The sequence below is a fragment of the Vidua macroura genome, chromosome 14 (assembly GCF_024509145.1).
Source record: "Vidua macroura isolate BioBank_ID:100142 chromosome 14, ASM2450914v1, whole genome shotgun sequence".
Classification (NCBI taxonomy): Eukaryota; Metazoa; Chordata; class Aves; order Passeriformes; family Viduidae; genus Vidua; species Vidua macroura.
The window spans coordinates 2,636,559-2,649,336 of NC_071584.1; the positions used below are offsets into that span (position 1 = coordinate 2,636,559).

The 12,778-nt window shown below is 46.9% G+C and overlaps 1 protein-coding gene across 1 annotated transcript; it reads right to left on the reverse strand.

Moving 5' to 3' along the window:
• Window positions 1–764: 764 nt before the first annotated feature.
• On the reverse strand, window positions 765–12,080 carry PGK1 (phosphoglycerate kinase 1). Its single transcript, XM_053990379.1, has 11 exons — window positions 11,931–12,080; window positions 9,371–9,421; window positions 8,348–8,503; window positions 8,089–8,233; window positions 5,976–6,079; window positions 5,144–5,263; window positions 4,215–4,329; window positions 3,752–3,931; window positions 3,048–3,225; window positions 2,770–2,868; window positions 765–1,224 (listed from the first exon to the last, which is right to left on the reverse strand). The coding sequence occupies exons 1-11, from the start codon at window positions 11,993–11,995 to the stop codon at window positions 1,184–1,186; spliced, it is 1,254 nt and encodes a 417-aa protein (XP_053846354.1). The 5' UTR covers window positions 11,996–12,080; the 3' UTR covers window positions 765–1,183.
• Window positions 12,081–12,778: the final 698 nt, after the last annotated feature.

Consider the following 12,778-nt stretch of genomic DNA (forward strand, 5'->3'; position numbering starts at 1 on the left):
AGCAGGAAGATCCACCAGCAGTTCAGCTGGAGCAGTGCCTCTCCTCAGAGCAGAGCTGTGACTGCTGCCATAACCCAAAACCAAGGCCAGGCTGAGGCTGGAGAAGTCCCAGGTTTGGTTTTGTGCTCACATTTGGGCCCTGCAGCCAGCACAGGAGCCAGCACAGGGCAGCCCATGTGGAAATGCAGCTCCAGGCACTGGAACCACCTTGCTGGGCCTTCACTGACAGCACCTGCAATTCTGGCACCTGCTGAAGGCACAGACAAACCTCAGTGTCCAACTGTGCAGATTTACCATGCTACTTTCAGTGCTTTTAGGACCACAAACTGGAACAGAGGCACATTGCAATTCTGTTTGCCAGGGACTTCATTTTTACCCCTCTCAAGTCTTCAAAATTGCCCTGTATTGACATTAAATACATTAGTTGCCCACTATGAAGCAAGTTCTCTAGATGACAAAGCAGCCAAACTTGCATTTTTCTTACTTGACTTGCACATTCAAAAGTTCATCTTACTTTATTATGAGGGGCATTGAAGTTTTAACATAACAGCACATCTGTGGCAATATTCTTCCTTACCAAACAAGTTCACTTTGATGATGATGACAACTGGGTGCTTATAGAACCACTGGACAAACACAAAAGGAGATTTAGAAATATTATCATTAGAGCAAATAGGGAAAATAGCTCAGATTCCAGATGCTAGAAGATATTTTAATGCAGACCATTCTAAAAATCTGAAATAAGGACAACATACAAACTGGGAGCACTTGAAATATGTTTATTCAGCAGCTATTACAACCAACCTCCAAAAAACTGGAGTCCCCTCTGGTTTCTGAACCGTGTCAAGTGATGAAAATGCCTCTAGGATGGAAGCTGGACAGTGCACTCCTTTCTGAGATATACATCTAACAGGGATTAATCTCTTTGAAAAGGCAAAATATAAATATATACACTCTAAATTCACAACAACAGCTTCAACTCACTACGTTAATTCAAGTGGGGTAACAGTGGACAAACCCACATCATGTAAACTGCAGTCAGGAAAATCTCTGCTCTCTCCTGCTCCAAGGTCCCGTTCCGGTTTACATTCTGGGATCTGCCTCTGGCAGAGCTGGAATATGGAAGCGCTGAAGTGCTGGATCTCAGGGGCTGTGCACGGGACCGGGCGTGGGGCTCTGCTCTCTACACGTTGCTCAAGGCATCCACGCCAGGGAGAACCTTACCTGGGGGCAGATAAAACACAGCAGCAGGGTTAAGGACCTCTCCATGCTCAAACAACTTTGCAACATTCAGAGATATCATTTTAAAAAGTGAATCGGGAATTATAGGTTGAAAATGGAAGAGTTTGGCTCCACGCTGACCACGGTGGTTCCATGGACCTGACTCAGATGTCAGCAGAGAGATTCCTAACACAGCCCAGCCATCAACCTTCCATTTACAGTAATGGCACATTTCTGTCCAAGTCTCTGCTAGGGCCAGATCCAAACACCCTTTTCCATTAAGTTTGATGGCAAACAGATTTTTGATTGGATTTAACCAGTTGCTGCATACTTTCTTAAGTCCCTAGTGACGTGTAAATAGAATTCTGGGGAGTGTGGTGGAAATTTTAAGAATTAAGAGAAAAAGTCTCCTACAAGTCTCAGGTCTTTAAACAACTAAAACACTCAGGTTGAGACATTTACATGTCTATTTCCCACTGATGGAATCAAAGAATATTCTCATCTTTGAATACAAGAGCCTAGATTAATACAGTGCAACATTTTCTCAAGCATTTTCAGCTTTTTGTCCTACTTTAATAATGAACAGACACCACTCTGGTTTTGCCTTTCCTCAGAAAAACAAGCTTCTAATGCTCAAGCTGTGCAGCAGGACTGAATTGTAACACTGTTCACAACTCACTAGTTTGCTGAGTTTTCAGGGATTTTCCCCCCTTTCTTCATCTTCAGAAGCTTTTCTAATTAGCCAGACTTCCGCTACATTTAAAAGATCACACACACAAACCCATATTTGGGGCCAAAACTTAGACAAGTTTGTACTTTTGAATACACAGCGTTTCCTTCGAGCCATCTGCATTCCTTCCCTTCCCCATCACTCCCTAGGCAACAGAAACAAAAGCTGTCTCCCATCTTACTCCTGCAAACAGCAGCTGCAAGGCAGTTTATTGAAGTTTCTCCTCTCCAGAGGAGTTGACAGCGTTGGATAATTTACACACACTGGGAAACGGCAAATTACCAGAGGAAATGAAAAGTCGTTTAGAGAACAATGGAACTCGTTACAAGAATCCCTTCAATCCTCACCATTTTGAATTCCAAGTACCCTCGTGCAGGCTTGTCGGTGAGCACTAGAGGGCTCCCCAAAACCAAGGGAATTGCAAACGGCAAGAATTCCAGACTGTTCTGATGAGGCTTCCCTAGCAGAAACTGGGCATTTTCAACAGACTAGTTGGCATGTCCTGAGGGATCAGTGACAAAATCCAGCCCGCTCTTGTTTTCTATCCCAGTATTTTTGCTTTCTGGGAGAAGCACACTGTGCTGTTTGCATGAATATTCCATTTTCCTTCCTCTCTTCCTCTGTGAGGACTACAGAACAGGAGAAGAGGAGCTCATAGCTCCAAAGCTACACGTGGTGGGACTAACTCCAAAACTAACTCCACGTGGTGGGACAGAAAAGACATTCCTCTGTTGTTGTGCCTTCTTGACTACTGACACATGGTAGAGCACACAGAACTCCACATTTACTCAAACAAATGAAGATAAAAGAGGATTTACCTTCTAGGAGCTCCAGGCTGGCACCACCTCCTGTGCTGACATGGCTGACTTTATCCTCAGTGTTCCACTTAGCACAGCAAGTAGCTGTATCTCCACCACCTGCAGCACAAACAGAATCCATGAGACACACATGAAATTCAGATTTTGTCCAACTGAAGGCCCAAGCTGAAGGACAGAGGACAACTTGAGGAAAATAATTTGACCAGTATTTTTATCACAGTGCTGGCCATCACAAGCTTCCTCCATGCATTTAGAAACAGAAGAACACAACTACTTACCAATAATGGTGATGCAGCCTTTTCCAGTTACTTCTACAACTTTGTCCATCAGGGCTTTGGTTCCTCTGGCAAACTTGTCCCACTCAAAGACCCCAACTGGACCGTTCCACACGATTTGCTTGGCCCTTCCCACAACTTCAACAAACTTCTTCACACTCTCAGGGCCGCAGTCCAGGCCCTAAGGGGAGTGAGAGAAGTCACTCACTGCTGACCCCCAGCTCAAATCACCAGCTAGAAGCTTGCCCCTCACCCCAGACATGAAACAAGAATTTCTCTGTATTCACAGACAGATTTGCCAGCAGCTGCTGCAGGAGAGTGGAGTCTGGGAGGGATATTTATCTTCCTAATACCAGTAAGTCAATTTTAAATCAATGTCAGATTCTCAAAGCCTTAGCTAGAAAACTTTGCCAACCCTACTTAAATTCTAGTCAAAAAGAAGGGATTTCTACTGCATTCAGATCTGCATGTTAGGAGAGGAATTTTGCCGTTTTAATCCAAATCTCACAGAAGCTACTTTAGACTTAAAAATTCAGAACAAACAACAGGGCTTCAATTTCATTAAACCAACAAACTCTACACAGCTTGGCTGCCCTCAGAAACATTTGCCAAGGCTCACAATTACTCTTTCTACTCCTTTAAGAAGTGTCCTACCCACTCTATTCCTCACTGCTCCTCCTGTCAGTCCCTTTCCCATTCAAACCTACCATCCAGCCAGCAGGAATGCCTGAAGCCACTGTAGCCTCCCCAGTCTGTGCGTTCTCATCAAATTTGTCAGCAGTGATGAAGTCAACAGGCAGAGTGATCTTCACACCATTCTTCTCTGCCTTGGCCATCAGGTCCTTGACAATTTTTGATCCCTCTTCATCAAACAGAGAGTTGCCAATCTAAAGGAAACATTTGGGAAAAGAGAGAGGTGTTTGTTTAGCTCTTGGTCATGACAGAAGAGAATGTCAGCACCCAAACTGCTCAGACAGCAAATCTGAAAAGATCGTTCTCTTAAAGCACATGGAGATATAGCAGCAATCTGAGTTTTGCAAAGGGATTGTCAAGTAATTTCTCAGTGCTCCCTACTCTTGCAGAGAGCCAGTGCTCACTCCCAGAACATGTAAGGGGCATTCAGACCACATTCTTCACTAGGAACAGACACGGAATTGCTCTCCTCTTTACCTCCATGTTGTTGAGCACTTTGAGGAAGGTGAATGCCATCCCACCGCCAATGATCATCTCATTGACCTTATCCAGCATGTTATTGATCAGCTGGATCTTATCCTGAACTTTGGCTCTGGTAAGAGAGAAAAGGAAAAACAATGAATAATGAATATTGTGACTATGGTATGTCAAGGCTGTTCTAGAGAATGATCCAACAAAAGAATTGTTGGGAATGGGCAAAAAGAGAATTTTGCAAGTTAGCAGGCCAGCATTAAAATTCAACTTACTAGAGCATTATTCAGCCCTCAACTTCTTCTTTTCTATTTAAATATAAACCTCATTTGGCCCTTTAGAGCCTGATTTCCCCTGACTGGCCAGCCAAGTTAATTCACCTGATGAAATGCACCTCGCAGAGCTGCAGTGCTGCACTGGGCACACACGTGATGAAAACTGGCTGCAATTAAATATTTCTGCACAGGAGCAGTCACTTGGTTGTGCACCTTCCAGCCCCTCTGCATACCAGGTGCTGGAACAGGGCAGAGCCCCTGCAGCCCCAGCAGGGCCCGTTGCATAATGAGAGGTCGTGTCAATTTACAGAGTGCTGAGCCTGAGCACTCCTGTACCCTGAACTGGGGGGGAAAGGTCACTGACAATGTCTGGGTCATCACATGGCTCTAACTGCTCTCCTGGCTCATCTGGGCAAAAAACTGCTGGGGACTGTCTCAATTTGGGGAACGTCAGAGGTCAGGAGAGACAATGAACAGCCAGACTGTATAATCACAGGAGCAGATGTATCAGTTAGCTCCTCTCTAATCCACATCTCACATCTCAGGAGTCAGCTACAAATCTGAACTGCAGGAACACTTGAAAGGAAAGCACTTGCTTAAACAACATGTCATTTGTTAGGGCAGTTAGAGAAATACAGTCACAATGTTCTTGAGTCTTACCCTCCAAGAATTGCCAAGAAGGGTCTCTCTGGACTCTCTAGGGCCTTGGCAAAATAATCCAGTTCTTTCTTCATCAGGAAGCCAGCAGCCTTCTGAGGCAGATTGACACCTACCATGGAGCTGCAGAATTAAAGAAGAAAGTGAGGAAAGGAAAAATTTCCTTTTCCCATGAGACATGGGGATGTAGAAATAGCCACATGTCTCACAGCATTACAAAGCCAACCCTATAGTCAGCTGCAGCAATGAGAACAGCTAGCACCTGCATGAAAACACAAACAGGGGCTTTGTTTTCCTGGTTTGATAAGACAAGCTGTACCTGCTTCATTTCTGACATTGGTTTGCACAGAAATATTGATTTGCAAGACATTTATCATCTCAGCTAGTGATCCAAGACATTGGAGGACAAATAAGAATAGCCAAGAGCAGGGATTTCTTCTTCCTAGAGGACCACTACAGTCTGCAAGTACACATATCCAAACACACTCCATGAAAATAATCACTCTGGAGCAATTAATATTTTGGAAAAGCAGGCAGTTGTGATTGCAGGACAATTTACACAAGCCCCAAGCAAGTAATTGTTAGATCTTCAAAGTATAAAAAATGCAAGTCTTAAGATCTTGTTTCAGCTTTCTCCTGTACCCAGAGACACACATGAAAGAGCATACACTGATGACAACTACCTCTAGTAAATCCACTACTGAGGAACAAACACAGCACAGTGATAGTGGGATAAGGCCAAAAGGAAGTTAAAACTCCTCGGGGGCAGAATTTGATGTGTTTCCACAGCAGATTGTTGTGCAGTTCTGCCTGTGGAAGGGAAATGCGAACCCACCTGTGAGCTCGGTGTGCAGTGCCGAAAGCATCGTTGATGTAGACATCTCCCAGTTTGGAAAGAGAGGCTCTGAAAGCCTCCACCTTTGCAGGCTCAGCCTTGATCTAAAAACAGAAAGAAGGACAAGTTTGTACCCTGAGACTTTGACTCTGAATCTAAACTCAAAGTCAGCTATTTGACTCAAACCCAAAGCAAAAGTCAGTTTGAGGAACTCATCAGTTCATCCGGTGGGTCATTCTCTTCATTTGCGTTTTCCCAGTCCAGCAGCAGCAACAAAAAAGTTTAAATGGTTTAAATTCCACTTTAAACTCTCCTAGACTGCTGTTGCTGAAGACTGTTCCCGTTTCTGAACTGCAACACCATGAACCTTTCAGTCTTTCTCCAACAGATTTCCAGTGTTGTGTGGTGAACACAGGTAGCACAGGAAAGGCATGGAGAGACAAGGCAATGCTGAGATCAGGCTAAACAAATTCATGCTCACTCACTGAACAAGCACGATCTCCAAGAGACACAAGTAAAAGGTTGAGCTCCTGCAGGACTGATTTAGCAACTGCATTGAGGATTAACCAGTGAACAGTCTGATAAAAGGCCTGCACACTACAACAGGCCACAGTGAAAGCAGCCAATGCTGGAAATGCAGAGATAAGTGTAGTATGTAGTGGGTAAGAACAGGTGTATTTCTGTTAAAAGACATCCTGCTAAATCCTAACGGGATGGCTTATGCAGTTCAGCTTTCCTTCCCAGCATGAAGAGACAGCAGAGCTCACTAGGGCAGCAGGTGACTGCTCAGAGGTAGCTGGCAGCCACTTGCTGTAGAGCAACAGCCCAGACTGGAGTCAGGCCAGCCCCTCTCCAAGGGCTCTCCTGCTCTGTCAGCTCATCACCCCACGGGAGGCCTCTGCCAGCACCCAGATGTGACACCACAGGGACAATGGCAGGAAGGCAGTCCAAGAGATGGCAGCAGGGTTCAGCATAGCTTTAGGGGCTCTTTTCAGCAGAGCCTGAGCAGGAGACAAGTCCAAGGGACCACACAGATTCCAGAACAATGCTGCCAACTGCTCCTTCACTCAGCAAACTGCCTGGCTTTACAGAGACTAAGTGCTTCAATTAGAACCAGTGTCATCCATGAGCAGAACACAAGAGGCTCTGACAGAAGGAACCACTACCACTACACCTACTTTGGAAAAACACAGTTTAAGTACCAGTCAGCAACCTGCAATCCTGTATTGCATCACCGTTCCCACAGCACTGGCTTTCACCTCTGCTAGGAGAGGGAGTCTGTCACTGGCACCTGCCCTGTTGTGCTCAGTGCAGTGTGCTTACATATGCACACACTCAGCTAAATTACCTGGGAATTGCAGAAACACACAAAACCAAGGGATTGTCTCCTAGAGAAAATGAAATAATTCCACATTTGCTCAATTTCCCCCTGCCATCTGCACAGGCTCACTAACTCTGTCCTGTGTTCCTAAGCTGCAGGAGTCCTGTGTCAGCCCATAAAGGGCAGCACTCCCCTGTCAGCATTCCCTCCAAGCACTGGATCTGAACAGAGCCAAGGCCTCTGTAAGCCAGCGGGGTCACCACCGCTAAGAAAAGCAGCTGTCTGGAGCAAGCACTCTGCTGACCTTCAACAAAATGTCAGAGGTGCAAGGCAGCCTGGTTCTAGAGAACTACTCTGAAGAGCAGACAGGCTTAGAGGAGGGTTTGATAATCCCTGTGCTGCAGAAATATTAGCCATATAAACTAAAAAAGAAGCATCATTCTTATGGGCCTGGTGGCAACAAACTGTCTCCAAATTGGTTTTCATTTTAGACATCCAATACTGAAGCCTCACAAGCAGCAGTTTTTGCACAGGTCTATTTTGTTTCTTTCTCCTTTTTTGACAGAGTCATCTATAGCCTTACACTTGAGTTGTTTCATCTTGGAAATTCACTGTATTCCACTCAAAGCTTTGCACAACAGTGGGATACACCGAACTGAAGATCTCTGACATCCTGTTAAGAGCAGGTTCACAATCAGTGCTTTAGAGAGGCTGCTGGCTCCTTGTCAATCTGCAGCAAAGAGCAGGTAGGACCAGAGCAGGCACACATGAAAACCAGACTTGAAGTTTCACCTTGTTCCCTGAAGCATCCTTGCCCTTCCCTTCCTCTTCAACGTGGAATCGGAGGTTCTCCAGCAGGATGACTGAGCCAGCAGCAGGATTGGCACAGGCCTTCTCCACCTCAGCACCAACACAATCCTTCAGGAACAAGACCTCCCTGCAAACACAAGACACACTGCAACCTCACCAGTGGCTTCCTGGTGGAAAGAAAAACATCCAGGTCCCCTGGCAGGGAGGGCCTGATGCACACCAGGCTGCTTTTCCACTTTACCTGCCCAGGAGTGCCTTCAGCTCCACAGCTACTGGGGCCAAGGAGAACTTGTCAGGCATGGGGACACCATCCGGGCGACCCAGGTGACTCATGAGAACCACGGACTTGGCCCCATGGTCCAAGCAGTGCTTGATGGTAGGAACAGCTGCCTTGATTCTGTAACAGCACAGAGGAACCAATTAATAAGGATTCAATTAGAGTTTAACAGGCAAACACATTAGTACCACTTACACATGAGCCCTGGGAGTGGTCCCTCAAAAATGACAAAAGAAACACAGCACCAGAGCTGGACAGAACAATTCCTTAAGAAAGCATCAACAAAATTCTCCATGCCAGCCTGTTATCATACATTTCACTGTTATCTTCCAAGCAGTGTAGGACATGGAATTAAAATGCATTTTGTAATCTAAGTTCTGCTGACTGCTCAGCTAAGAAATGCCAGGACACACCTGAAGACTACCAGGCTCCCGGGGTTACTCTGGGATCCTGCACCAATAGAGAAATGATGAGCAGTGAGAACAGTGTGGTGAACAAAGCTGGCACCTGCCTGAAAGTGGCAGACCAGCACTGGGCAAGACCTCTGGCATCACTGTTTCTAAACTCCAGGGCTTTGTGTGCTGCACTGCAACAATTTTTCTAACAAAGACAAGTTACTACAGCCCCAGGGTAAGTACGAGGCACAGAGACTTCTGAATAGTAAGAGAGACAACTTTCACACACAGCCTAAGGGATGTGGCTGTGAAATGGTCATGGCCAACTTAGGAAGTTTAGGATCTCTAAAATAACAGATTTTTTCCCATATGCTTACCACAGTAGCCACAGTGAGTATCAGCCTTGTATTTAAGTGTAGGTTGCTAACAACTGCAGGGGGTTTCATTAAAAATGGTTGGACTTTCTCTGACACCTTTAATATCCTGGTATGAGCAATGACACTTTAATCATGGTAATGTTCCAGGCACTGGGATGAAGTTAGAGACACAGCAGGCTTTGGGGCCTCAATTTGGGATGGAAATTACAGCTCACCTCTGATTGTTGGTTATTTTGTGATCCTTCATTGGAACATTGAAGTCAACCCTAAAAAAAAAATCAGAAGCAAAATTAAATATTCAACATATTTCTTTTAGTACTTATTTTAAATATTCAAAAATGAGCAAGAGAACCTGCCATTAAAGGTGCTGCTAGAAAAGCAGTGTTACAATTAGAGTTAGATGTTGACCTCTGCCCTGTCGACAAGTTCTGTTCTGAAATCAATGTATTACCAGACATTTCTGCTTGTGATAACACCACAAATGGAGAACAACTACTGCTAGAATAATTCAGGAAAGCTGGGCCACCACCACATCCTAATGTTCAGGACCAGAGCAGCAGTAATGCTGAGCAGGAAATAAACCCAGATAGAACTTTCCATTTTTAAACAATATAATTTCAGATCCCCAACGAGGAACATCCAAAGGAAAGGGAATGAACAACGACTGGTGACCTTGTGCTCTCTAATGAGGTTTCAGAAAACACACAAGCTGGCAGGACTACTGTGGCCAGCAGTAGTTTAAGGAAGCTTTAATTTCTGTCCTCTGCAGCTCTAATCTCCCTTCTGTGGCTTATCACATTCTCCCTGGAAGACCTGACTTGGATCTTGAGGTAACTTCCTGACTCGTGCCAGCTGAAGGGCTGGCAGGGAGGAGTTTCAGCAGCCCGTTCTCCTGGCATCCCTTGTGCCCATGTGCAGGAAGCTGCGTTGTGTAACCGCGGAGGCAGAAATTGCTCAGAGCTACGGGAGGGAACACCCATGGCTGGAGCAGCGAGTGGCAGAGAGCAGAGTGTGCATCCTTCATCGTTCTGTACATTAAAAACATCCGAGTCCAGCACGCTGCGTGAATGAATCCCTCTGCAGCCCACTCAGCACGTGAAACAAGTGGGACGAAAGAAAAAAGCAAAACAGGAGTAGCTGAGCAAAAGGAAATTCAACTGGCAGCCCCACAGCACAGTGGTCGAGTTCTAGAAGGGGCAAAGAAAAGCACCACTATCGGGCCATTATCCTAAAAGGAGAGAATAAAAGGACAGTTTGCTTTACAGAGCCATCGAAACTACAAAAGAAAGGTCCAGCTCAGCCTTCTTCCCCCCTGCAGACCATTGAAATCTGACCTCCCCTGAGCCCTCGCTCCTCCCCATTCTCAGCTTTTCCTGAAGCTTCGGCACTAGGTCCCGAAGCTAAGCAGGATGTGAGTACGCCAAAACTACATGAACATGAGGAGAAGAAGAAGAGGTATCGATTTTAGTACTACTGAGAGCACGTGGTGACTCGTTTCAGAGGGGTGAGATGCAGGCACGGAGCCTGGCAGCTCACCTGCTCTGTTTGGGTAGCCCCTCACGGAACGGGAAAATGAATTAATTAGCATTAATTAACAGAGATTTTGAGCGGGCAAACCCAGCCCATCGCCTGCCAATGCACGGCTGCTCTCCGTAACATGACTCAGAAATGGAAAAACCAGTCAGATGGCCAAAAAAAATAGTCAGGTACAGACTCCTACAGAGACAGATCTTTTGTTGTACCAGACTTAGAAAGTGCACGGAAATCCTGAGCAAGCTTCTTCAGTACTTGCTACATCGGCTGGTTTCTGTTAATCAAATTAGGGAACTAGTTCAAAACAAGGTTGAAGAGAAAAAGGGCAAAAAGAGCAAGTTGTCTGTCAGACTGCGAATAAGAGGAGCTTATTTTGCTATCCCTGCCTACTCACAGAGCAGATACCCCGCACACAGCAGCCACGTTATAGTGACCTTGAACAAACTACCCCATAATTAAAGTATTTCGAGCAGGACATATCACGATGTACCTTCGTGCCCTTATCTCCCGGGATTTGGCAACAATTTTAACATGAGGCTTTCAGGCACTGATGCTTTATAAATAAGCAATGAATGCCTATTTTAGGGTTTCAGACCAGGATGTGCTGAAAACCTGCGGTGACGCCCCACCCCTGGAAATGTCAAAGGCCAGGCTAGAAGAGGTTTGGAGCAACCTGGTCTAGCAAAAGGTGTTCGTGCCCTTGGCATGGAGATGGTAAGAGATGGGCTTTAAGGTCCCTCCCAACACAGGCCATTCTGTGATTCTATTCCTGCTAAGAAATGAATTATTATTGGTATTTGGATAGCTGGGCAGAGCCGCATCTTCAGCTTTTTCTTGCAAAGCTTTCTGAATTTGCATTAAGGAAAAAGAAAAAAACTGGGAAATAAGCATTTTTGGGGTAGTTCTCTGGAATAAAAGCACGGCAGGCTGGCTGGATTCCCCCTGAAGCCTCCTGTGGCCGACACACGTGCGAGCGGGGTGATCCAGGGCGGCGGAGCCGGGCCGGGATTTACACCCTGCCCGGCCGCCACGTCCCCGCAGGGGAGCCGGGCCGGCTCGATGATGATGCAGGAGCCTCTCCAACACCCAGCGAGCGAAAAAAAATGAAACTAAAACCGCACAAATCGACACGTGCCAGGCTCGAGCAAGGGGCTGCTACCGGGGGGCACCGGCCCGGCCCCAGCGTGGAGCATGGAGCAGGGCGGCCCTCAGGGAACGCACATTCCCCCCGCAATGCCTCACCTCATGACGACGCGCTTGTCCTTCACGTCCACCTTGTCCAGGGTGAGTTTGTTGGAGAGAGACATGTTTGCTGCTGGCCGGAATCACTCTACTGCCCCTCCGCCCGCTCCGCTTCGCCGCCTCCGCGTTCTGCCGCAGCGCCGCCCGCGCCGCCACCGCCCCGTGCGCCTGGCCCCGCCTCTCCTGTCAGCGATTGGTCCGTGCTGCTTTCTCTGTGTTTCTATTGGTCGATATTCCTGTCCGTCAGTGGGCATCCCGCCTCTCGGGGGCGGGGCCGCGGCGCCGGCCCCGGTCACGTCCCACACGCAGCAGCCGCTCCCTGAGGGCGCCGGGAGAGCGCGGGGTCCTGTCCCTGAGCAGTAAATTAACGGTTCCGCACCTTATCTGAGGGGAAAATCACCCATAAATGGTGTCTAAACGTGTGTCGGCTGGTGGGAGTCCTCCAGATGAAGGGCAGGCACTTCACGGCTGAGCCATAGGCCTGGGGCAGGCCACGCATCGACTGTAGAGGACGAGACAAAACCCGGGATATTTTTAAGTGACCTACATAAATACTTCTCAAGACAAGTGGGGACAAAACAACTGTTTGAAGGGATACACCTTGCAGCAGCATTGTTTAATAGAAACACGGAGTGGTTTGGGTTGGGAGGGACCTTAAATATAGTTTCGTTCCACCCCCTGCCATGGGCAGGGACACCTTCCGCTATCCCCGGGTGCTCCAAGCCCTGTCCAGTCTGGCCTGGGACACTTCCAGGGATCCAGGGGCAGCCGCAGCTTCATGTGCCAGAGCCTCACCACCCTCACGGGGAAGGCTTTTTCTCCTAATATCTAATCTCAACCTACTCTCT

Coding starts and splice junctions, on each gene's coding strand:
- PGK1 (XM_053990379.1), bottom strand. CDS start 11,995: ATGTCTCTCTCCAACAAACTCACCCTGGACAAGGTGGACGTGAAGGAC. Junction 9,422..11,930: donor GACAAGCGCGTCGTCATGAG/GTGAGGCATTGC, acceptor TTTTTTTTTTAG/GGTTGACTTCAATGTTCCAA. Junction 6,080..8,088: donor AGGATGCTTCAGGGAACAAG/GTGAAACTTCAA, acceptor TTCTGTTTTTAG/ATCAAGGCTGAGCCTGCAAA.